Source organism: Oncorhynchus mykiss, chromosome 16 (genome assembly GCF_013265735.2).
Source record: "Oncorhynchus mykiss isolate Arlee chromosome 16, USDA_OmykA_1.1, whole genome shotgun sequence".
Taxonomy (NCBI): domain Eukaryota; kingdom Metazoa; phylum Chordata; class Actinopteri; order Salmoniformes; family Salmonidae; genus Oncorhynchus; species Oncorhynchus mykiss.
The window spans coordinates 8,715,811-8,742,768 of NC_048580.1; the positions used below are offsets into that span (position 1 = coordinate 8,715,811).

The window sequence follows — 26,958 nt, forward strand, 5'->3', positions numbered from 1 at the left end:
CTCCAAGCTCTGATGCTGCTGATGGTCATTAGCAGCATACTAAACGTGCTGACTGCCTGGTACTCAGCACTCTATTGTCCCTCGAATCACTCTGACATCAATATAATATAATCAAATATAAATCAACACTTCATGAGAGCCCATGAGCTCATGTTGCGCAACATTTCTATAGGCTATGCAATAGTGTGAGTTTTGATGGCCTCTATTAGAAAGATGAGGATCCCATCGGCTTTCTGTAGACTAGGCCTACAATATTTATTTCTCAACCTTCCTAATATTAAGCACATTGCTTATATTTAAAACAGGAGTATAGCCTACCTGGCTGGCATGAAAATTAACCACGGGAAAAATTTCCTCCATTCGCTATTTTTTCCCCTGTTCCGAGACATGTGCATAATAATGGTCCATTCTAAATCTAAACTAATTTCTCACATATATTATTTAGTATATGTAAATACAAGACTAAATCAAGAATAGTCTGATGGGTGACAATATTAGCCCATCATTGTGAATGATGCCCAGCTTAAGGCAAGAAACAGCTCGTAACTTTTTTTTGCAACTTTTTCAATACATAGTCGCACACCTCATGTAGCCTAGGCCTATATGTTTTGAAAGCAAACCTCCATCTTGAGTCAGTACTGCCATCTATTGGTAAACATAAATATACCAGGTTACTACAGTTTGTATCACAACTAAAGTGGTCAAATAACATCTTAAAATGAAGCACATTAATCCTATTTACAACCAGTGTAGAGCCTAACTGGCATACATAGGTGGCGTGTGAGTTTCAAGTTTGTGGAAGATACTTTTCAACATAAAAAATAAACCTTTATAATAAAGCATTACATGCATAATCACATTTGCGGTCACATTGGAGAATTATGTTTTCCCGCTAATTGCATTTTGGAACATTTGTGCTTATAGCCTGCTGCCAAGTGCACATTGCTGCGCTTATAGCCTGCTGCGCTTATAATGGGAAGAAATAGCTAATAGCTTATCAACATTTTAAGCTAAATGTTCTGATCTGTTGCATCATCTTCTTTGATTTTAAAAGTGTTTTTGATGCTAGCGGTTGTATTAATTTGGAACTGTTTCATCCCATAACTGTCCCAGACTATGTTTGGAGTAGAAGGACAAGTTGACCAATAGAATAGGGAGATAGTAGATTGACATAGGCTAGTGCTTTTGCTGCTCGTTAGCCTTATTCATCTTGTAGGCAGAGGGAAAGTAAACATAGACAGCTCTAACATCTTCAATATGCGCCTCGGAATTCGACAAGGAGTCATTTGCTTCACCGATGTGTCTGTCTTCTCTTGTAGCCTACTTCGGAGCTAAGATGCCTGTGAGAATGACCCAATCACATTGGCTAATTAGAATTGAGATATCTGAGAGAACCATGTGAGTGAGAGGTGCCCGGAAGAGAAGGGAATTGTCATTTTTATATTCAGCCCAATAGCACAATGGCCACTGGCCGCCAAAGGCATGGACTTTTCTAGGGGGCATTAAGGCCACACAAGGGGGATGCCACCAGGAAATACGAGGCATTGTCAAGTGCTTGTCAAATTGTCAAAATGAGAGACTGATGAAGTGTGAGCAGCCTGCGCAAAAAAAAAACTAATGATGAGACTTTATTCAAATCATCATTAGAGTTGCATCATGCAGCCTTAGAATGCATTAAAAAAAATTAATATATAGCGCAACATTCGTATCACAACTAAAGTTACACAAATAACTCAAAATGAAGCATATAAGAGGACCAGTTTCTTTGTTAACCCCTCAACACAGAATAGCCACATGTTCGTATTCCCTCATAATTAGTTTGGAGAAAAATATCCTTTCTGTTTTATTCAGCTATGTTCAATTGTATTCTGCATACTATAAAATAATATAAAATAATGCCATGGAGTTCGAAGCAAATCTTGTCTGCTAAATGAACTAGTGTAGCCCACAGCCATATGACAGATCAGTGACTAACATAAGGACAACTCAGAATATGTCATTCTGTTCTTCTGAAATAGACTGCATTTTCTTCTTATCATGTTTCTTTAGACCTGTCTAAAATCAATAATGGATAGATTGTGATGGTGTAGGCTATATTACATGGGATTTATTAGACTTTTTAAAATGTAGATGTTCCAAAGGTCTGCATCAGTGGCTTGTAGGCTATGTGTGGAAGCCTGAAGATGCTAAATGTGTTGAGGTTAATTAACGGTCAATTACCTTGAGACCGGCAGTTATTTGCTTGACAATCACCAGCTAACAAAATGTGATGACCACCACAGCCCTAGGTGGCTGCGGGTTCTCCCTTTCCTCCCTTCCCTGGCATGGCTCGTTGGGCCCTAGCATTAGGACTAGATTGATACAGTGAATCAGGGAGACAAACGGGACCTCTGACTGGGAGCATACTGGGGTCGACACGCTCAAACCTGACACACCTGACCAGCCCGCACCTCTGTCTGTCTGTCTGTCTGTCTGTCTGTCTGTCTGTCTGTCTGTCTGTCTGTCTGTCTGTCTGTCTGTCTGTCTGTCTGTCTGTCTCCACATTTATTTTTTTGTCTACGCGAGTGGGATTTTAGGGCTGTCTGTTGATCTTACCTTTCTCTCTTGTTGTTTTGAGGTGGAAACTGAAACCTGAGCACACATCTATCTCTGGCCGTGTCCGAATTCTGTCTACGTACTAAAACTATACAGTCGTGGCCAAAGGTTTTGAGAAAGACACAAATATTAATTTTTACAAAGTCTGCTGCCTCAGTTTGTATGATGGCAATTTGCATATACTCCAGAATGTTATGAAGAGTGATCAGATGAATTGCAATTAATTGCAAAGTCCCTCTTTGCCATGCAAATGAACTGAATCCCCCAAAAAACATTTCCACTGCATTTCAGCCCTGCCACAAATGGACTAGCTGACATCATGTCAGTGATTCTCTCGTTAACACAGGTGTGAGTGTTGACGAGGACAAGGCTGGAGATCACTCTGTCATGCTTATTGATTTTGAATAACAGACTGGAAGCTTCAAAAGGAGGGTGGTGCTTGGAATTATTGGTCTTTCTCTGTCAGTCATGGTTACCTGCAAGGATCATCAAGAACTTCAAGGAGAGCAGTTCAATTGTTGTGAAGAAGGCTTCAGGACGCCCAAGAAAGTCCAGCAAGTGTCAGGACCGTCTCCTAAAGTTGATTCAACTGTGGGATTGGGGCACCACCAGTACAGACCTTGCTCAGGAATGGCAGCAGGCAGGTGTGAGTGCATCAGCACGCACAGTGAGGCGAAGAGTTTTGGAGGATGGCCTTGTGTCAAGAAGGGCAGAAAAGAAGCCACTTCTCTCCAGGAAAAACATCAGGGACAGACTGATATTCTGAAAAGGTACAGGGATTGGACTGCTGAGGACTGGGGTAAAGTCATTTTCTCTGATGAATCCCCTTTCCGATTGTTTGGGGCATTCAGAAAAAAGCTTGTCCGGAGAAGACAAGGTAAACGCTACCATCAGGCCTGGGTCATGCCAACAGTAAAGCATCCTGAGACCATTCATGTGTGAGGTTGCTTCTCAGCCAAGGGAGTGGGCTCACTCACAATTTTGCATAAGAACACAGCCATGAATAAAGAATGGTACCAACACATCCTCCAAGAGCAACTTCTCCCAACCATCCAGAAACAGTTTGGTGATGAGCAATGCCTTTTCGAGCATGATGGAGCACCTTGCCGTAAGGCAAAAGTGATAAGTAAATTGCTCGGGGAACAAAACATCGATATTTTGTGTCCATGGCCAGGAAACTCCCCAGACCTTAATCCCATTGAGAACTTGTGGTCAATCCTCAAGTGGCGGGTGGACAAACAAAAACCCACAAATTCTGACAAACTCCAAGCATTGATTATGCCAGAATGGGCTGCCATCAGTCAGGATGTGGCCCAGAAGTTAATTGACAGCATGCCAGGGCGGATTGCAGAAGTCTTGAAAAAGAAGGGTCAAAACTGCAAATACAATTCACATCAACTTCATGTAATTGTCAATAAAATACTTTGACACTTATGAAATGCTTGTAATTATACTTCAGTATTCCATAGTAACATCTGACAAAAATATCTAAAGACACTAAAGCAGCAAAGTTTCTGAAAATTAATATTTGTGTCTTTCTCAAAACTTTTGGCCGTGACTGCACTATGTACTAACCTTAATATATACTACGTAGAACTGTTCAGTTAATCAACAACTACCAACATACTAGACTCCCCCATACTGAGAATGCATAATCTAATACTAGACTCGCCCATACTGAGAATGTGTAATCTAATACTAGACTCCCCCATACTGAGAATGTGTAATCTAATACTAGACTCCCCCATACTGAGAATGTATAATCTAATACTAGACTCCCCCATACTGAGAATGTATAATCTAATACTAGACTCCCCCATACTGAGAATGTATAATCTAATACTAGACCCCCCATACTGAGAATGTATAATCTAATACTAGACTCCCCCATACTGAGAATGTATAATCTAATACTAGACTCACCCATACTGAGAATGTATAATCTAATACTAGACTCCCCCCATACTGAGAATGTATAATCTAATACTAGACTCCCCCATACTGAGAATGTATAATCTAATACTAGACTCCCCCATACTGAGAATGTATAATCTAATACTAGACTCCCTCATACTGAGAATGTATAATCTAATACTAGACTCACCCATACTGAGAATGTGTACTCTAATACTAGACTCCCCCATACTGAGAATGTATAATCTAATACTAGACTCCCCCCCATACTGAGAATGTATAATCTAATACTAGACTCCCCCATACTGAGAATGTATAATCTAATACTAGACTCCCCCATACTGAGAATGTATAATCTAATACTAGACTCCCCCCCATACTGAGAATGTATAATCTAATACTAGACTCCCCCATACTGAGAATGTATAATCTAATGCAATACTCAAACATACTGAGAATGTATAATCTAATGCAATACTCCCCCATACTGAGAATGTGTAATCTAATACTAGACTCGCCCATAATGAGAATGTATAATCTAATACTAGACTCCCCCCCATAATGAGAATGTGTAATCTAATACTAGACTCTCCCACACTGAGAATGTGTAATCTAATACTAGACTCCCCCCCCCCCCCCCATAATGAGAATGTGTAATCTAATACTAGACTCTCCAATACTGAGAATGTGTAATCTAATACTAGACTCCCCCCATACTGAGAATGTATAATCTAATACTAGACTCCCCCATACTGAGAATGTATAATCTAATACTCCCCCATACTGAGAATGTATAATCTAATACTCCCCCATACTGAGAATGTATAATATAATACTCCCCCATACTGAGAATGTGTAATCTAATACTAGACTCCCCCATACTGAGAATGTATAATCTAATACTAGACTCCCCCATACTGAGAATGTATAATCTAATACTAGACTCACCCATAATGAGAATGTGTAATCTAATGCAATACTCAAACATACTGAGAATGTGTAATCTAATACTAGACTCACCCATACTGAGAATGTATTATCTAATACTAGACTCACCCATACTGAGAATGTGTAATCTAATACTAGACTCCCCCATACTGAGAATGTATTATCTAATACTAGACTCCCCCATACTGAGAATGTATTATCTAATACTAGACTCACCCATACTGAGAATGTATTATCTAATACTAGACTCCCCCATACTGAGAATGTGTAATCTAATACTAGACTCACCCATACTGAGAATGTATTATCTAATACTAGACTCCCCCATACTGAGAATGTGTAATCTAATACTAGACTCACCCATACTGAGAATGTATTATCTAATACTAGACTCCCCCATAATGAGAATGTGTAATCTAATACAATGCAAAACATGACTTAGTACTTGGTGGCAAAACCCTTGTTGGCAATCACAGAGGTCAGACGTTTCTTGTAGTTGGCCACCAGGTTTGCACACATCTCATGAGGGATTTTGTCCCACTCCTCTTTGCAGATCTTCTCCAAGTCATTAAGGTTTCGAGGCTGATGTTTGGTAACCCAAACCTTCAGCTCCCTCCACAGATTTTCTATGGGATTAAGGTCTGGAGACTGGCTAGGCCACTCCAGGACCTTAATGTGCATCTCCTTGAGCCACTCATTTGTTGCCTTGGCTGTGTGTTTTGGGTCATTGTCATGCTGGAATACCCATCCACGACCCATTTACAATGCCCTGGCTGAGGGAAGGAGGTTCTCACCCAAGATTTAACGATACATGTCCCCGTCCATCGTTCCTTTGATGTGGTGAAGTTGTCCTGTCCCCTTAGCAAAAAAACATCCCCAAAGCATAATGTTTGACGGTGGGGATGGTGTTCTTGGGGTAATAGGCAGCATTCCTCCTCCTCCAAACACGGCGAGTTGAGTTGATGCTAAAGAGCTCCATTTTGGTCTCATCTGACCACAACACTTTCACCCAGTTGTCCTCTGAATCAATCATATGATCATTGGCAAACTTCAGACGGGCATGTATATGTGCTTTCTTGAGCAGGGGGACCTTGCGGGCGCTGCAGGATTTCAGTCCTTCACGGCGTAGTGTGTTACCAATTGTTTTCTTGGTGACTATGGTCCCAGCTGCCTTGATCATTGACAAGATCCTCTCGTGTAGTTCTGGACTGATTCCTCACCGTTCTCATGATCATTGCAACTCCACGAGGTGAGATCTTGCATGGAGCCACAGGCCGAGGGAGATTGACAGTTCTTTTGTTTCTTCCATTTGTGAATAATCGCGCTAACTGTTGTCACCTTCTCACCAAGCTGCTTGGCGATGGTCTTGTAGCCCATTCCAGCCTTGTGTAGATCTACAATCTTGTCCCTGACATCCTTGGAGAGCTCTTTGGTCTTGGCCATGTTGGAGAGTTTAGAATCTGATTGATAGTTCACTTCTGTGGACAGGTGTCTTTTATACAGGTATCAAGCTGAGATTCGGAGTACTCCCTTTAAGAGTGTGCTCCTAATCTTAGCTCGTTACCTGTATAAAAGACACCTGGGAGCCAGAAATCTTTCTGATTGAGAGGGGGTAAAATACTTATTTCCCTCATTAAAATGCAAATCAATTTATAACATTTTTGACATACGTTTTTCTGGATTTTTTTGTTGTTATTCTGTCTCTCACTGTTCAAATAAACCTATCATTAAAATTATAGTCTGATAATTTCTTTGTCAGTGGGCAAATGTACAAAATCAGCAGGGGATCAAATACTTTTTTCCCTCACTGCCTACTATTTAGACTGCAAGTACGGCTATTCGGATACGGCCAGTCTCTTCCTCTCTCAATCGTCTTTCTGTCTCACTGTGTATCTCTCAAACACCTTTCTCCGTCTCTCTCTCTCTCCCTCTCCCTCTGTCGCTCTCTCTCGACTCAGACCTGCTTCACAATCCTGCAACCACAAAGCTGTCTCACGTTAACTGTATCTCTTCAGAGAGCCCATACCCCAGAGTACACCCTGTCAGTGGTGTTCTGTTCCCACTTCCCAGCCGTGTGGTCGAATCACGTTACTCCGCGTGCCGAGCGGTCACGGTCTCTGTGTGCCAGCGTCTAACGTTTCCACCCTGCCAGAGATTGCCCGGCCCCGTTCCCTTGCTAGCCACAGTTATCTACACTGACAGGCCCTCTTTCTGTCTCTCTCTCTCTGCTCTCTCCCCCTCTCTCTCTACTGTCTCTCTCCCTCTCTCTCTCTCTACTGTCTCTCTCCCTCTCTCTCTCTCCGTCTCTCTCTCTACTGTCTCTATTCCTCTCGCTCTCTACTGTCTCTAACCCTACCTTTCTCTCTCTACTGTCTCTAACCCTACCTTTCTCTCTCTACTGTCTCTAACCCTACCTTTCTCTCTCTACTGTCTCTAATCCTACCTTTCTCTCTCTACTGTCTCTAACCCTACCTTTCTCTCTCTACTGTCTCTAACCCTACCTTTCTCTCTCTACTGTCTCTAACCCTACCTTTCTCTCTCTTGCACAAATTGGATGATTATGGGATGTCTACATAAGAGATTACACCACTGACAGGGAACGCAGCTGTGGACACAATGTGTGCTCTCACACACAGAAACTGAATAAACACACAATGTGTGCTCTCACACACAGAAACTGAATAAACACAGTGTGTGCTCTCACACACAGAAACTGAATAAACACAGTGTGTGCTCTCACACACAGAAACTGAATAAACACACAATGTGTGCTCTCACACACACAGAAACTGAGTTAACACACAACTGTTCATATTAACACACAATGTGTGCTCTCACACACAGAAACTAAATAAACACACAATGTGTGCTCTCATACACAGAAACTGAATAAACACACAATGTGTGCTCTCACACACAGAAACTGAATAAACACCGTGTGTGCTCTCATACACACAGAAACTGAATAAACACACATTGTGTGCTCTCATACACACAGAAACTGAATAAACACACAACGGCTCATATAAACACACACACACAAAGTAATGAAGCACACAGTGGCATGTACTCATGGATTCCAATGAAAGCCTGGCTTACCCCCCCCCCCCCCAAAGAAAATATGCATCTTTCATCTCTCTGTATTTTATAATTTTCCTTTAATTCGCAAGAGGCTGAATGTATCTGACCGGAGAAAGCATCCAAGCAAGCGAAACAGCGCCCCCTCTGTCTCGATGTGTACACACCATTTATCTGATGCGTCTGGTCCAAAAGGGTATGACATTGTTGCCGCCAGTAGCATCCAATGCAAGAGAAGCCAGCAAGCATTGATGAAGAAAAAATTATAAAATAATAGCCAATCAGCATTCAGCTCAACTGTGAATGATCCTGGCACACCAAAAGAAGTAGAAGTAGGGTGAGTCAACTCCTTAGACAGACAGACACACACACATTGGTGTTTCTCTAGAAGTAGGGTGAGTCAATATTTTGTTTTCTTCTTGCAAGCACACACACACACACAGAGAAGTTAGTACAATGAACAGTCATATGATACTCACTGTCACAGTCATACTCTGGACCTAGTTTTGTCCCATGGAATAAATGTTGTGGATCTTAATGTTTTCCTCATAATCCTGGACTATCGGACCACCATTGTATTACGTTTGCAATTGCAACAAATAATCTGCTCAGACCCCAACCAAGGAACATCAAAAGTCGTGCTATAAATTCACAGACAACACAAAGATTCCTTGATGTCCTTCCAGATTCCCTCTGTCTACCCAAGGACGCCAGAGGACAAAAATCAGTTAACCACCTAACTGAGGAACTCAATTTAACCTTGCGCAATACCCTAGATGCAGTTGCACCCCTAAAAACTAAAAACATTTCTCATAGGAAACTAGCTCCCTGGTACACAGAAAATACCCGAGCTCTGAAGCAAGCTTCCAGAAAATTGGAACGGAAATGGCGCCACACCAAACTGGAAGTCTTCCGACTAGCTTGGAAAGGCAGTACCGTGCAGTACCGAAGAGCCCTCACTGCTGCTCGATCATCCTATTTTTCTAACTTAATTGAGGAAAATAAGAACAATCCGAAATTCCTTTTTGATACTGTCGCAAAGCTAACTAAAAAGCAGCATTCCCCAAGAGAGGATGGCTTTCACTTTAGCAGTGATAAATTCATGAACTTCTTTGAGTAAAAGATCATGATTATTAGAAAGCAAATTACGGACTCCTCTTTAAATCTGCGTATTCCTTCAAAGCTCAGTTGTCCTGAGTCTGCACAACTCTGCCAGGACCTAGGATCAAGAGAGACACTCAAGTGTTTTAGTACTATATCTCTTGACACAATGATGAAAATAATCTATTGTTTTCACAATATATTTTACCTCTTGGGGATGTCATTCGAAAACATAATGTTAACTTTCACTGCTATGCGGATGACACACAGCTGTACATTTCAATGAAACATGGTGAAGCCCCAAAATTGCCCTCGCTAGAAGCATGTGTTTCAGACATAAGGAAGTGGATGGCTGCAAACTTTCTAATTTTAAACTCGGACAAAACAGAGATGCTTGTTCTAGGTCCCAAGAAACGAAGAGATCTTCTGTTGAATCTGACAATTAATCTTAAGGGTTGTACAGTCGTCTCAAATACAACTGTGAAGGACCTCGGCGTTACTGGACCCTGATCTCTCTTTTGAAGAACATATCAAGACCATTTCAAGGACAGCTTTTTTCCATCTACGTAACATTGCAAAAATCAGAAACTTTCTGTCCAAAAATGATGCAGAAAAATGTATCCATGCTTTTGTCACTTCTAGGTTAGACTACTGCAATGCTCTACTTTCCGGCTACCCGGATAAAGCACTAAATAAACCTCAGTTAGTGCTAAATACGGATGCTAGAATCCTGACTAGAACCCCAAAATTTGATCATATTACTCCAGTGCTAGCCTCCCTACACTGGCTTCCTGTCAAAGCAAGGGCTGATTTCAAGGTTTTACTGCTAACCTACAAAGCATTACATGGGCTTGCTCCTACCTATCTCTCTGATTTGGTCCTGCCGTACATACCTAAACGTACGCTACAGTCACAAGACGCAGGCCTCCTAATTGTCCCTAGAATTTCTAAGCAAACAGCTGGAGGCAGGGCTTCCTCCTATAGAGCTCCATTTTTATGGAACGGTCTGCCTACCCATTTCAGAAACGCAAACTCGGTCTCAACCTTTAAGTCTTTACTGAAGACTCATCTCTTCAGTGGGTCATATGATTGAGTGTAGTCTGGCCCAGGAGTGGGAAGGTGAACGAAAAGGCTCTGGAGCAACGAACCGCCCTTGCTGTCTCTGCCTGGCCGGTTCCCCTCTTTCCACTGGGATTCTCTGCCTCTAACCCTATTACAGCGGCTGAGTCACTGGCTTACTGGGGCTCTCTCATACCGTCCCTGGAAGGGGTGCGTCACCTGAGTGGGTTGATTCACTGATGTGGTCATCCTGTCTGGGTTGGCGCCCCCCCTTGGGTTGTGCCGTGGCGGAGATCTTTGTGGGCTATACTCAGCCTTGTCTCTGGATGGTAAGTTGGTGGTTGAAGATATCCCTCTAGTGGTGTGGGGGCTGTGCTTTGGCAAAGTGGGTGGGGTTATGTCCTTCCTGTTTGGCCCTGTCCGGGGGTGTCCTCGGATGGGGCCACAGTGTCTCCTGACCCCTCCTGTCTCAGCCTCCAGTATTCATGCTGCAGTAGTTTATGTGTCGGGGGGCTAGGGTCAGTTTGTTATTACTGGAGTACTTCACCTGTCCTATTCGGTGTCCTGTGTGAATTGAAGTGTGCTCTCTCTAATTCTCTCTTTCTCTTTTTCTTTCACTCTCTCGGAGGACCTGAGCCCTAGGACCATTCCCCAGGACTACCTGACATGATGACTCCTTGCTGTCCCCAGTCCACCTGGCCGTGCTGCTGCTCCAGTTTCAACTGTTCTGCCTTAGTATTATTCGACCATGCTGGTCATTTATGAACATTTGAACATCTTGGCCATGTTCTGTTATAATCTCCACCCGGCACAGCCAGAAGAGGACTGGCCACCCCACATAGCCTGGTTCCTCTCTAGGTTTCTTCCTAGGTTTTGGCCTTTCTAGGGAGTTTTTCCTAGCCACCGTGCTTCTACACCTGCATTGCTTGCTGTTTGGGGTTTTAGGCTGGGTTTCTGTACAGCACTTTGAGATATCAGCTGATGTACGAAGGGCTATATAAATAAATTTGATTTGATTTAGCTTACGTTGAATGGATTAAATTGTTTTGTGAATCTTTTAGTTGTCACTATATTGGACTAGGCAGAGGTGATTTGATGATGTTGAAATGTTGTAGTTAAAATGGTGCTGGAATAGTGGAGGCAGCTCCTGTTTTCTTTGGGACTTGCGGTAACTCTCTGAGGTTCTAAATCAATAGTTGTTTAATAGTCTGAAAATGTTAGAAACATTACCTTGCTTGACCACGCTGTAGATCATGTAACTGTTTGTAATGTGCAGTATGCTTTGTGGACTCCACCAGACAGAGGTTGCTGTAGGTCATGTAACTGTTTGTAACATGCAGTATGCTTTGTGGACTCCACCAGACAGAGGTTGCTGTAGGTCATGTAACTGTTTGTAACATGCAGTATGCTTTGTGGACTCCACCAGACAGAGGTTGCTGTAGGTCATGTAACTGTTTGTAACATGCAGTATGCTTTGTGGACTCCACCAGACAGAGGTTGCTGTAGGTCATGTAACTGTTTGTAACATGCAGTATGCTTTGTGGACTCCACCAGACAGAGGTTGCTGTAGGTCATGTAACTGTTTGTAACATGCAATATGCTTTGTGGACTCCACCAGACAGAGGTTGCTGTAGGTCATGTAACTGTTTGTAACATGCATTATGCTTTGTGGACTCCACCAGACAGAGGTTGCTGTAGGTCATGTAACTGTTTGTAACATGCATTATGCTTTGTGGACTCCACCAGACAGAGGTTGCTGTAGGTCATGTAACTGTTTGTAACATGCATTATGCTTTGTGGACTCCACCAGACAGAGGTTGCTGTAGGTCATGTAACTGTTTGTTACATTCAATATGCTTTGTGGACTCCACCAGACAGAGGTTGCTGTAGGTCATGTAACTGTAAAGTGCAGTATGCTTTGTGGACTCCACCAGACAGAGGTTGCTGTAGGTCATGTAACTGTTACATGCATTATGCTTTGTGGACTCCACCAGACAGAGGTTGCTGTAGGTCATGTAACGGTTACATTCAATATGCTTTGTGGACTCCACCAGACAGAGGTTGCTGTAGGTCATGTAACGGTCACATTCAATATGCTTTGTGGACTCCACCAGACAGAGGTTGCTGTAGGTCATGTAACTGTTTGTTACATTCAATATGCTTTGTGGACTCCACCAGACAGAGGTTGCTGTAGGTCATGTAACTGTTACATTCAATATGCTTTGTGGACTCCACCAGACAGAGGTTGCTGTAGGTCATGTAACTGTTTGTTACATTCAATATGCTTTGTGGACTCCACCAGACAGAGGTTGCTGTAGGTCATGTAACAGTTTGTTACATTCAATATGCTTTGTGGACTCCACCAGACAGAGGTTGCTGTAGGTCATGTAACTGTTTGTTACATTCAATATGCTTTGTGGACTCCACCAGACAGAGGTTGCTGTAGGTCATGTAACTGTTACATTCAATATGCTTTGTGGACTCCACCAGACAGAGGTTGCTGTAGGTCATGTAACTGTTACATTCAATATGCTTTGTGGACTCCACCAGACAGAGGTTGCTGTAGATCATGTAACTGTTACATTCAATATGCTTTGTGGACTCCACCAGACAGAGGTTGCTGTAGATCATGTAGCTGTTACATTCAATATGCTTTGTGGACTCCACCAGACAGAGGTTGCTGTAGGTCATGTAACTGTTACATTCAATATGCTTTGTGGACTCCACCAGACAGAGGTTGCTGTAGGTCATGTAACTGTTACATTCAATATGCTTTGTGGACTCCACCAGACAGAGGTTGCTGTAGATCATGTAACTGTTACATTCAATATGCTTTGTGGACTCCACCAGACAGAGGTTGCTGTAGATCATGTAGCTGTTACATTCAATATGCTTTGTGGACTCCACCAGACAGAGGTTGCTCTATGGTTTTGTGATGAAACAAAGGTGTGGTTGAATTCATTTTCCACTGCGTCTTCTTTTTCTCTCGGCCTTGGGCCTATCACGGTGGCAAGGCATATGAACTAACGGGTGATAGAGCAAACAACGCTATTATCACAACGCATAGGTTGCAATGTGGAGAGAAAAACAATCGTGGCTTGGTTTTCCCAGTGATTGTACCCACGCAGCGCTACTGGAAACATAGTGATTATGCACTAACACATTCGCACACTTCACCCAATATAACACTTCACCAATGTGTCTTTGAAGATATTTACCGAAAACAGTTGAATACATGTACCTATAAAGGTCACGTACCGTGGTTGGACTTGGACTGGTGGACAGGGGTGTAGTGGTTCTTGGAGGAGGTTTGTTGAGGAGTGTTGTCTTTGGGAGAGCCGTTCATGGCTGAAAAGTTCTCACAGTCGTACTGAGATATGGGAATGGGCCCCTGTTGCCTCAGGATGTCTGCAAGGGCCCTGTGGACACAGAGAAGAAAATGGCAGGTTTTGATTTTTTTTTTAAAAGGTTTGTGCACCAAAAGTCACTGATACGTCTATTTAACTCACTTCTCCAAGCATTTACGTTTCCAAGGTGAGTGAGAGTTCATTTGTTTCTTGGCACTGACTGGTTATAGAGAACCATTATAAACCCCCCTGAGGTAGAAGGGCCCGGATATGGGTTTCTACTGTGCTAACATATAAGTAGGTCATAATAAGGATCATTTAGATATTTGACTTGGAATTTTAGGAACCCTGTATAGTATAATTTGTTTTTTGAAAAAAATAATAGATTTGATGAAATATTGAATTTGGTGTTACTGCTATTACCCCATAGAAACACATTGAATAACATAATCATATATGGCAAAACAGACTGTCCAAAAAAATACATCAAAAGGAGGTACGTTTTGAAGTGTCTGTCTTCTATCTGAGAGATATAAGATAGATAAGCTAATTGTTTTTATATTTATTTGACCCATATTTAACCCCTTTTTTGGCACTACATTTTCGTCTCCTGGTCTGACAAAATCCCACTGTAGCTCTGCCAACTTTCACCGCAGATGCAGAAGACCGGCATTGTCAGATGCTGTGGATTGAGGACGCAAGCCCAAGATAGATACGTCTCACTTAAACGGACAGATTCTATGGGCTTTTGTATTATGCTAATTAGATGTCCGCGGGGGCGTGGACATCCACTCTACTAACAAAAACAGTGAAGGTAACAAATATACTAACAACAGAAAGAGAAGCATAGTTGTGTTTATGAGAAGCCGTTATAATTGGGTTGAATTGGAGTGTTTTTCAGGCCGACACCAGGTGCATACGGAGGTATGGCACCCCTCGAGGGTGAGAAGGAGAGGGGAGAGAGGGAACGGAAAAACTCAACAGCATCATGACAGAAAATAACACAAATAGTTGTTTTTTTCTGGCTGAGCTTTTTGAAGAGAAGGAAATCAAATGATGTTTGCATTGCTGCTCAAAGCCTTGTGCGTGACAGATATATGTACAGCGTAACCTTTCCTGTTCTATAAATACTGTCCCTGTTTTTATTTATTTCACATCTGAGTTTTGCTGTATAGTATTTATCATTGTATTTGCTGTGGCGCAGACGTGACACTTTAACCTTAATGTTATACAACAGGAGGCTGCTGAGGGGAGAACGGCTCACAATAATGGAGTGGATGGGATGGTATTAAACACGTGGAAACCATGTGTTTGGTGTGTTTGATACCATTCCGTTGATATCGTTCCAGCCGTTACTATAAGTCCGTCCTCCCCAATTAAGATGCCACCGGACGCCTGTGCGCGACACATTTTTGAATGTCTCTAGATTACTCCAGTGTTGCGCCGCCGCGCATGTGTAAAAGGACCATGCTTCATAGTGGGAGACTACAATGTGTATCAGCGGTTACTCATTGATGTGTGCTCTCCAGCATCATGTGTTGTCCACTAGTCTGTGGTTAAACGTAAGGTTGCAAAGCCCCAGAGGGAGCCGAGAAACAGCTGAGAAAACACATGACTGCAGACCGCCACTCCAACATAGCCATGTTTAACCCATGTCAGTTCACCACTGCAGTCTGAGAATGCACAACACCACCACCACAGGGAACGTGTTGTTGTGATAGCTGCTATGGGACTAGAGTTAGCTCAGGGTGAGAGGGGTTGGATTAGAGGTTTTATTTTCTAATTTATGGTCTATGGCAATAGGGTTTGTTTTGACTTAGCAAAGGCCTTGTCATTTTATGAGTATCTTACGAGGGGAATGTGTATAGACGTTGTTGTGCGTCTGGATTTATCTGTTTGCATTTGAAGGGACGATGCACTGTCAGTGCTCTCCATAGTATTACATACGGCTTGATGTTATGATGCAGAAACTAGATTTGTCACAACACCTGCAGTGAAACAACCAACAACAACAAAAAGACATAAAATATACATCAATAGGATCAGTCCTTCACCACACAACTGACATGCAAGCATTTCCCAAATCATGTAAATATTTCCCTTTGAACACCTCTGCAATTACCTTGGTCTTTCATGTGTACAAAAAAATAATAATAATGGTTCCTCAAGGGTTCTTTGGGAAGGCTAATGGTTCTATGTGGAACCATAATGACTCAAAGAACCTTTTGAGCCCTTCAATGGTCTCTTTAAAGTTCACAAAATGATTCTTTGCTCTTTTAGTGATAATTAAAATGTAGGGGAGGAGGCTCATTGGAATATTTTGGGGTGTAGTTTAGGCATAGCTTTTTTTTTGTGCAACCGTGAGTGAGAGTCTCATTCCAGTTTATCTAATGAGTTGTGTTATTTATGACTATATATAGCAACAATGTTTTGCATCAATTGAGAATGGTTGATTAAATCACTCTGTGTTTATTTTCTCAGGGACCCCAAGCTGTTCAAGAGGTTGCTCACTTTAAGTTGCTAATTAACACAGTAACACCTATGGAAGTTTAACAGTGTAATATGGCTGAACAGAACAAATAACAATGTATGTTTCCACGAAATGATCTACAAAGAACATTTCAGATTGAGAACCATTCTTCCATGATGGTTCTATAAAGAACCATAAAAAATAATTCTCTATGGCCCCAAAAAGGGTTGTAACCATAGCGGAACCCTTTTTTGGTGCTATATAGAACTAATGGTTCTTCATAAAACCATAGGAAAGTGTTCTTTATAGCACCACACAAGTTCCATTTAGAACCTTATGAGCAGGGTTCTTTATAGCACCATACAAGTTCCATTTAGAACCTTGTGAGCAGGGTTCTTTATAGCACCATACAAGTTCCATTTAGAACCTTGTGAGCAGGGTTCTTTATAGCACCATACAAGTTCCATTTAGAACCTTATGAGCAGGGTTCTTTATAGCACCATACAAGTTCCATTTAGAACCTTGTGAGCAGGGTTCTTTATAGCACCACACAAGTTCCATTTAGAACCTTATGAGCAGGGTTCTTCATAGCACCACACAAGTTCCATTTAGAACCTTATGAGCAGGGTTCTTCATAGCACCAAATGGCACATGCATTTGTTTTTATCATATTTAATTGTATATACGGAATTGAGAGTAAATGTCAGAATGCCATCTGGTACACTAGGCTAGTTTACACACACACATTATGGTTCTAAATAGTACAGATAGGGGTTCTTTGGTTTGTAACGATATACATCATTTATTGTGTGTGTAAACTAGCCTAGTGTACCAGATTTAATAGCATTCTGGTAGTGGGTGATAAAATGATTTGTATAAAGCAGGACATAGCTCAACCTGGTTAAAAGTCAAAGTGTTTTTTCATATAGAAACATCTTTATCTGTAGCCTACTGTACCAGGAAGACACACGTGACCACCTCACAGTACATTATGTACAATGGAGGTCAAGTATGTATTCAATCTCACGTGACCATGTTCCAATGAACTCTGACCTCTGACCCATAATTGTCATAACAATTATTTTCAAGGTGTGACTAGTCTTCTTAGTTCAAGGGTCAGACCTTTTAGTATAAGGGTTTAGATGCTGGGGGTTGTGGATAAGACCCATATGAACTATATTTTATGTCAGGTTAATTATCACACTCAGATTATCCATAAAATATTTTATACTGCATGTGAACATGACTTCAATACAGAATGATATGTTCAACCACATTGACATTTTTCTCTCAAGACATAAAAGACCAGATCATGTTTCATCATGTTTCATATAAAACGGGGCTTTGCACCCAAGCAGACATGTATATTCATTCGTTCGTTCATTCATTCATTCATTTATTAAGTCATTCATTCTGACTTACCTATGGATATTCATTTCCTGAGGAGGCTCTGTGGCTTTGTCGTATGCAACTTTAGCCGAAACTCCCACCACTAAAATAAAAGCTATGATCCCACAGGTAATGTACACTGCAGTGTTCGTCTGGTCCATGCTCGGGTCAAAAGGCTGTCCCGTCGAGGCTGGCGACGGGGGGGGCGTTTTCACCCAGTCCGGCTTGTTGTAGTTTTTACAGCTTGACTGATCCACTCGTTTTTCTTTTTCCTGGCAGCAGAACCGCAGGAAGCAGGACCCGCAGCAGTAGCGGTGAACCGTGTTGTTACACGCAAACTCTCTGTCAAATTGTCCGCTCACGTCGTAGTAACCCGTGCACGTATCGTAGTCCTTGGTCGTGTTCTTCTGCGGCGCGGCGGTGGGGATCACCGCGGTGATGTTGGTGTCTTTCGCCTTGGGAGTCCGCTTGGTCACGGGTTTCATCTTCTTGCCTCCTGTCCCGGCGCAGAGAACGCTCAGGGGATCCAGGTATATGAGGAGCAGCAAAAGGTGTCTTATCCCCATGGTGTGTCTAACTTGTCAATTCACTTCCGACGCGACGCTTGTGATCTTCTCTGACTTGGTAGTGAAGTGAATGTGATAGGGCTCTCAGGCTCTCAGTCCAACAAGGCTGTTACTACAACCCTCGTCACCTGCCACTCGCGTTGGTCCTCTCACGATCGATACTGTTACCATACTGGCTAGAAGAATGAATAGCATCAGTATCGAAGACGCAATTAGTTAAGTATATCATTAATAGCAGCGCTTCTGAAACCCATTGCGCTCTGATAGAGAGAATCGTCATTCGCGGAACTGCATGCCTTGGTTGCGCTCTGGTAGGACAGCCGAGTGCAGTGGACTGTGTGCTTTCCGCCGGGTTGGAGATGCTGATAACGGCCGGGTGTCGCTGTCTAAGGTACTGATTTATGTGGGGCGCCTTGAGTCGAGTCGTCTTTACATGGCAGGTCTTGTGTTCACATTTTCTTGTTGTGGTGAAAGTTGCGCTATAGAGGAAATAAACAGAACGCTTCATGAGCCATTATCCACACGTCAAGGGGAGTGCGTTAAGTCTAATCAAAGCAAACAATTTATCCACGCGATGGAAACCACAATAATTTATTCTGAGCGGCGGTATTTTTGTCACATCCTTTTCGTGAAATGTTTGACATTCGGGGATTCTGGGCTTGTCATAACGGCTGCATGCAGTCAAGACGCGCTTGTTTAAACCCCTTTCGATGTACAGACATTCCATTGCAACTGGAACTTTCCAAATGCATTAAAGTTTTAGAATAAAATTCGACTAGAGTACAACCAATACATTCAAAACGGTTTTAATTGCAGCCAAATATGCGTTTTCACTCAGTAAAATATCGCCGAAGAATAGCCTATTTCAATATATTATACTTACTTAAAAGTTATTAATTGTATATTACAGAAAAAGCACAACACAACGCAATGTGATTAATGTATCTCTATGTTAATGCAATAGTTCAAAGATAGAAAACTTGATGAAAACGTGATGAAACCTACCCTGGTCAAGATTCCCGTTGACTTGTTCTCTGTCTGGCGCGAGGAGAGTGATTGGACTATGAAAGCTCAGCTCGAGAACCCTCTTCTCTCCTTCCTCCCTCATCTCCCTCCCTCATCTACCTCGCGCTTTCTTACGTCAAATCAATCAAATCCAGATGTATTCGTCACATGCTTCGTAAACAACAGGTGTAGACTAACAGGGAAATGCTTAGTGACGGACCCTTTCCAACAATGCATACATAAATCAAATAGATACATCATAGAAAAGTAATAACCCCTAATAATAAAAGTAATAATAAATAAACAATGAGTAACGATAACTTGACTATATACACAGGGTACCAGTACCAAATCGAGGTGCAGGGGTACGAGGTAATTGAGGTAGATATGTACATATTTATAGGTGTATTTAATTGTGGATCCCCAGTAGCTGCTGCCAAAGCAGCACTCTTCCTGGGCTACAGCAACATTAATTAAGGCAGTTATATACAATTTAAAATATTACATTTCATAACACTTTTCACACCACATTTAGTGTCCATCAGGCCACTACTCTACTACCACATATCTACAATACAAAATCCATGTGTAAGTGTGTAGAGTGCATGTCTTATCATGTGTATGTGTGTCTGTGCCTGTGTGTGTGTGTGTCTTCCCAGTCCCAGCTGTTCTATAAGGTGTATTTTTATCTGTTTTTTATTCAAATCTGATTCTACTTCTTGCATCATTTACCTGATTTGGAATAGAGTTCCATGTAGTCATGGCTCTATGTAGTACTGTGCGCCTCCCATAGTCTGTTCTTGACTTGGGGATTGTGACGAGACCTCTGGTGGCATGTCTTGTGGTGTATGCATGGGTGTCCAAGTAGTTTAAAACAGACACCACGGTGCATTCAGCTTGTCAACACTTCTTACAAAAACAAGTAGTGATGAAGTCAATCTCTCCTCCACTTTGAGCCAGGAGAGATTTACATGCATATTATTAATGTTAGCTCTCTGTCCACATTTAAGGGCCAGCTTTGCTGCCCTGTTCTGAGCCATTTGTAATTTTCCGAGGTCCCTCTTTATGTAATCCAGGTGCGACAAAAAAAGGCAGAGCAGCGACTTTATGGACAGACTTCTTCCATCTTAGCTACTGTTGTAATCAACATGTTTTGACCGTGACAGTTTACAATCCAGGGTTACGCCAAGCAGTTTAGTCACCTCAACTTGCTACATTTCCACATTATTTATTCCAAGATTAAGTTGAGGTTTAGGGTTTAGTGAATGATTTGTCCGAAACACGATGCTTTTAGTTTTTGAAATGTTAAGGACAAACAGTGCTTGCCACCCTTTCTGAAACTGACTGCAGCTCTTTGTTAAGTGTTGCAGCGATTCCACTCGCTGTAGTAGCTGACTTGTAGATTGTTGAGTCATCTGCATACATAGACACACTGGCATTACTCAATGATTGTAAAAAAGAAAGGGGCCTTGACAGCTGCCCTGCGGGAATTCTTGATTCTACATGGATTATGTTGGAGAGGCTTCCATTAAAGAACACCTTCTGTGTTCTGTTAGACAGGTAACTCTTTATCCACAATATAGCCGGGGCTGTAAAGCCACTACACATAAGTTTTGTCCAGCAGCAGACTATGATTGCTAATGTTAAAAGATGCACTAAAGTCAAACAAAACAGCTCCCACAATCTTTTTTATCATAAATTTCTCTCAGCCAATCATCAGCCATTTGTGTAAGTGCTGTGCTTGTTGAGTGTCCTTCCCTATATGGGTGCTGAAAGTCTGTTGTCAATTTGTTTAGCGTGATATAGCATTGTATCTGGTCAAACACAATTTTTTTCAAAAGTTTACTAAGGGTAGGTAACAGAATGATTGATTGGCTATTTGAGCCGGTAAAGTGGGCTTTACTATTCTTAGATAGCAGAATTACTTTTGCTTCACTCCAGGCCTGGGGGCACACACATTCTAGTAGGGTTAGATTGAAGATACAGCGAATAGGAGTGGCAATATCTTCCGCTATTATCCTCAGTAATTTTCCATCCAAGTTGTCAGACCCCGGTGGCTTGTCGTTGTTGATGGACAACAAATAGTTTTTCACCTCTTTCACACTCACTTTCCGGAATTCAAAATTATAGTGATTGTCTCTCATAATTTATTCAGTTATACTTGGATGTTTAGTGTCAGTGTTTTTTTGCTGGCATGTCATGCCTAAATCTGCTAATCTAGCCAAATAATAAAATATTTCAAGTAATTGGCAATATCAGTGGGTTTTGTGATGAAAGACCCATCTGATTCAATTAATGATGGAGCAGAGTTTGCTTTTTTGTCCAACATTTAATTTAAGGTGCTCCAAAGCTTTTTACTATCATTATTTTATAGAATTTATATTTGTTTCATAGTATAGTTTATTGTTCTTTTTATTCAGTTTAGTCACATCATTTGCCAATTTGCACTACGTTTGCCAATCTGTTGTGCAGCCAGACTTATTTGCCATTCCTTTTGCCTCATCCCTCTGATACATAACATTATTAAATTCCTCATCAATCCACAGGGATTTAACAGTTTTTATAGTCATTTTGTTAATGGATGCGTGCTTATTAGTAACTGGAATAAGCAATTTCATAAATGTGTAAAGTGCAGCGTCTGGTTGCTCCTAATTACACGGCACAGACCAACACATATTTACATCAACAACATAGGAATCACTACAACAGTGATAGTATGACCTCGTATACACTATATTAGGCCCAGCCTTTGGAAATGTGGTTTTCCTAGATATGGCTATTATATTGTGATCACTACATCCGATTGATTTGGATGCTGCTTTAAAGCCAATTTCTGCAGAATTAGTAAAGATGTGATCAATACACGTTGATGATTTAATTCCTGTGCTGTCTGTAACTACCCTGGTAGGTTAACTAATAACCTGAACCAGGTTGCAGGCACTGGTTAGAGTTCGACTCTTTTTATTGAGTGGGCAGCTTGATGAAAGCCAGTCAATATTTAAATCACCCAGAAAATATACCTCTGTTGATATCACATACATCATCAAGCATTTCACAGATGTTATCCAGATACTGACTGTTAGCACTTGGTGGTCTATAGCAGCTTCCCACCAGAATGGGCTTTAGGTGAGGCAGATGAACCTGTAGCCATATCACTTCAACAGTATTTAACATGAGATCCTCTCTAATCTTTACAGGAATGTGGTTTGGAATATAAACAGCAGCACCTCCACCATTGGCATTTCAGTCTTTTCCGTAGATGTTATAACCATGTATTGCTACCACTGTATTATCAAAGGTATTATTTAAGTGAGTTTCAGAGATTGTCAGAATATGAATGTCATCTCTTACCAGCAAGTTATTGATTTCATTAAATTGTTTCTTAAGCTACATAAACTCAATAAAAAGAAACTTCCCTTTTTCAGGACCCTGTCTTTCAAAGATAATTCGTAAGAATCCAAATAACTTCACAGATCTTAATTTTAAAGGGGTTTAAAACAGTTCCCCATGCTTGTTCAATGAACCATGAACAATTAATGAACATGCGCCTGTGGAACGGTCGTTAAGACACTAACAGCTTACAGACGGTAGGCAATTAAGGTCACAGTTATGAAAACTTAGGACACTAAAGAAGCCTTTCTACTGACTCTGAAAAACACCAAAAGAAAGATGTCCAGAGTCCCTGCTCATCTGCGTGAACATGCCTTATGCATGCTGCAAGGAGGCATGAGAACTGCAGATGTAGCCAGGGCAATAAATTGCAATGTCCGTACTGTGAGACACCTAAGACAGCGCTACAGGGAGATAAATCAAATCAAATTTTATTTGTCACATACACATGGTTAGCAGATGTTAATGCGAGTGTAGCGAAATGCTTGTGCTTCTAGTTCTGACAATGCAGTAATAACCAACGAGTAATCTAGCTAACAATTCCAAAACTACTACCTTATTCACACAAGTGTAAAGGGATAAAGACAGACAGCTGATCGTCCTCGCAGTGGCAGATCACGTGTAATAACAACTGCATAGGATCGGTACATCTGAACATCACACCTGCGGGACAGGTACAGGATGGCAACAACAACTGCCCGAGTTACACCAGGAACGCACAATCCCTCCATCAGTGCTCAGACTGTCCGCAATAGGCTGAGAGAGGCTCGACTGAGGGCTTGTAGGCCTGTTGTAAGGCAGGTCCTCATCAGACATCACCGGCAACAACAACGAGTCACAGTTTTGTGTCACCAGGGGTGATGGTCGGATTCGCGTTTATCGTCGAAGGAATGAGTGTTACACTGAGGCCTGTACTCTGGAGATGGATCGATTTGGAGGTGGAGGGTCTGTCATGTTCTGGGGCGGTGTGTCATAGCATCTTCGGACTGAGCTTGTTTTCATTGCAGGCAATCTCAACGTTGTGCGTTACAGGGAAGACATCCTCCTCCCTCATGTGGTACCCTTCCTACAGGCTGATCCTGACATGACCCTCCAGCATGACAATGCCACCAGCCGTACTGCTTGTTCTGTGCGTGATTTCATGCAAGACAGGATAGTCAGTGTTCTGCCATGGCCAGCGAAGAGCACGGATCTCAATCCCTTTGAGCACGTTTCAGACCTTTTGGATCGGAGGGTGAGGGCTAGGGCCATTCCCCCCAGAAATGTCCGGGAACTTGAGAAACAGGGAGAAGAGTGGTGGAAGAGTGGGGTAACATCTCACAGCAAGAACCCACAAATCTGGTGCAGTCCATGAGGAGGAGATGCACTGCAATACTTAATGCAGCTGGTGGCCACACCAGATACTGTTGCTTTTGATTTTGACCCCCCCCCCCCCCCCCCTTTGTTCAGGGGCACATTATTTCATTTCTGTTAGTCAAATGTCTGTGGAACTTGTTCAGTTTATGTCTCAGGTGTTGAATCTTGTTATGTTCATACAAATATTTACACATGTTAAGTTTGCTGAAAATAAACACAGTTGACAGTGTTAAAGTGGGCTATTTTTAGCACTTTTTTGTCATGCTTGATTGCTTTTAATGCTTTACTGGGTAGCTTATCAGAAGTAGACTTGGTAGTGCAAGGTGAGCTGCACACAGTGGACTTCCTACTAGAGCACACCGCCTCAGTGCTAAAAGTATAACTCTGGTTCATAGGCGCATGATTACTGTATACAATAGTTGTTGGATCATCAGAGGCATACAGGGTAGTAAGAGGGACATACATTAGGTTACTTACATTGTGTCTTCCAACGCCCCTTGTATAATGTACATTTGCTGAAGCAATATTACAACTCAGCGACACAATGGTAGGGATTAAATGAGTTGGACTTGGGTCATTGATAAGTCATTGTCTCAACGCAGCCTTATTAGGCTGTGAAAGGATCCAGGAACACACATGATTTGGGTGTATCCCATCCTCCTTATGAACAAGTTTTGCTTCAAAAGGTTTCGAAATTGTCAAGAAAAGTTAGAGCCAATGAGCCAATGAGCTGCAACAATCACGTAGCTAGTTGTGAGGAGAAATCCTGCTAAAGCATTCAATGCCACGATTCAGAGAGGGCACAGGGCCAGATATGATGGGTATTTAATGAGTGGCTAGCAGAGAATCAATCAGCTCTTCAAAATCTAGTTTCAACTGTTCAGAGCTGCCCTTCATGATGTCATTAAAACCCACACAGACTACGATGGAATCTATTTCCATGTCCTGGCGTAGAACATTCCGGTGCAGCTTAGTCATATCATTTACCCGAACTCCGGGATAGGACAGTGTTTTTGCACCAGGAACAGTGACATTTCTTAGCTTGGAGCTGCCCAAAATCACAGCTGGCGAGAAGGACAAGGAAATCCTCCCACACCCTCTATCCAGGGCAGGGGCAGAAGGTTGCCAACGTCGACTTTGAAACTGTAGGGGAAAGAGTAGGAACAGCGGCTGCAGACACAGGTACCCCCAGCGACGAAGGTGCAGGAAGATCAGGCTCCAGGGCGGTGAAACTATTAGTTGTTTGTATCCGGGCCTCTCGTTGGGACTGTGGACTGCTTTGTGGGAGGCCACTATAAAGTGACAATGTGATGAGTCAAAAGAGTTAGTGCAAAAAGGGTCAATGCAGGTTGTTTAGCAGTCGTATAGCTTGGGGGGGGTAGAAGCTGTTTAGGGTCCTGTTGGTACCATACTTAGTGCATTGGTACCCCTTGCTGTGCGGTAGCATAGAGACCAGTGTATGACTTGGGTGGCTTTGACCATTTTTAGGGCCTTCCTGACACCGCCTGGTATAGAGATGTCCTGTATGGCAAGGAGAACGGCTGCGGTGATGTACAGTACTATGCCATAGGCGCTACCCTTTGTAGCGCCTTGCGATTGGATGCCAAGCAGTTGCCATATCAAGCGGTGATGCGGCCAGTCAAGATGCTTTCAATCATTTCAACGCTGATGTCAGAACTCGGTAAATGACATTCCACTCACCAACGGGCTTCTGGATATTGGTGATACCAACAGACCAACTTACACCTCTGTTCTAAATGTTGCCCTTAACCCGCACACCATTTTTTGTTTTTGCCGACATCAAAACTAACTGATAATTGCATCCAATTAAAACTAGGCCTAGACTAATCACCATAATGTTTATTTCTTGCTTATTTTTGGATTGAATGTCAATTCTATGCAAATTGTTCAATGTCTTATAATGCTTAAAGGTAAGAGGTATTGACTGAAATAAAATACTGTCTGTGTCAGGTAAACCTACATCTATCAGGTGCTCTCAATCATATTAGATTAAGATTCTGTGAGTTTAACCTATTAGTGACACGTTGAGAAAATCCTTATAAGATGGTATGATGTGTGTGTGTGTTTGTCAGAGAGCGAGAGAGAGCCTCACATGCCTGCAACAGTCGACTGATCGAGAAGCCATGAAGCAGTTGCTTAGTAACCACTTTTTACGACGCCGTCCGTACTTGTTGTGATGGAAAATGTAAACCTCCCCCTTTTTGAAGAGTTCTGGACGTTACAGGAATGGATGGATGTGCTCGGAGACATGCACACGGTCTCAGATGCATACTCTACAGTCGGTAAGGGGACGCTACCTTTAACTTACAGCACACACACTGCTGTGAAGAAATGTAATAGGCCAGCTGCCAACCAAATCTCTGAAAGCACACGTTCCATGAGTGGGCTATGTTTCTATCATTTCTAATTTATTAGCCTTCATTTTACCAGGTGAGTTGACTGACACGGAACACATTCTCATTTACAACAGTGATCTTGGGGACGCTGTGCTGGGAACTGGAGAGGTCATGTCGAAATGAGCCAAATCGGAGACTGGCTGGAATGAAAAGCGTAACTAAACCATGTGTAAAGATAAGACTTATCAAAGTGGAATTGGCTTCAGTGTTGTGTGCTGCTGTGTAGATCTGTTTTGTGAAGATTACAGTGGAAATGCAGCTCTTTCAGTTGTGAGGGACCCAGTTTCAGCTGGTTTGGCTTCCATGTAAAAGCACCTTTCCAT

At 42.2% G+C, this 26,958-nt stretch overlaps 1 protein-coding gene across 5 annotated transcripts in view; it reads right to left on the reverse strand.

Moving 5' to 3' along the window:
• Positions 1 to 19,716, reverse strand: part of LOC110491311 (protein shisa-6) — a 123,992-nt gene extending 104,276 nt beyond the window's left edge. For all 5 annotated transcript variants that reach the window (XM_021564673.2, XM_036946091.1, XM_021564672.2 and 2 more), the window contains exons 1-3: positions 19,473 to 19,716; positions 17,935 to 18,946; positions 13,954 to 14,114 (exon numbers count right to left, since the gene is read on the reverse strand). In XM_021564673.2, coding sequence (XP_021420348.2) covers positions 13,954 to 14,114; positions 17,935 to 18,467 — 694 coding nt within the window. In that variant the 5' untranslated portion in view covers positions 18,468 to 18,946; positions 19,473 to 19,716. The remainder of the gene's footprint in view (positions 1 to 13,953; positions 14,115 to 17,934; positions 18,947 to 19,472) is intronic.
• Between the last annotated feature and the right edge of the window lie 7,242 nt (positions 19,717 to 26,958).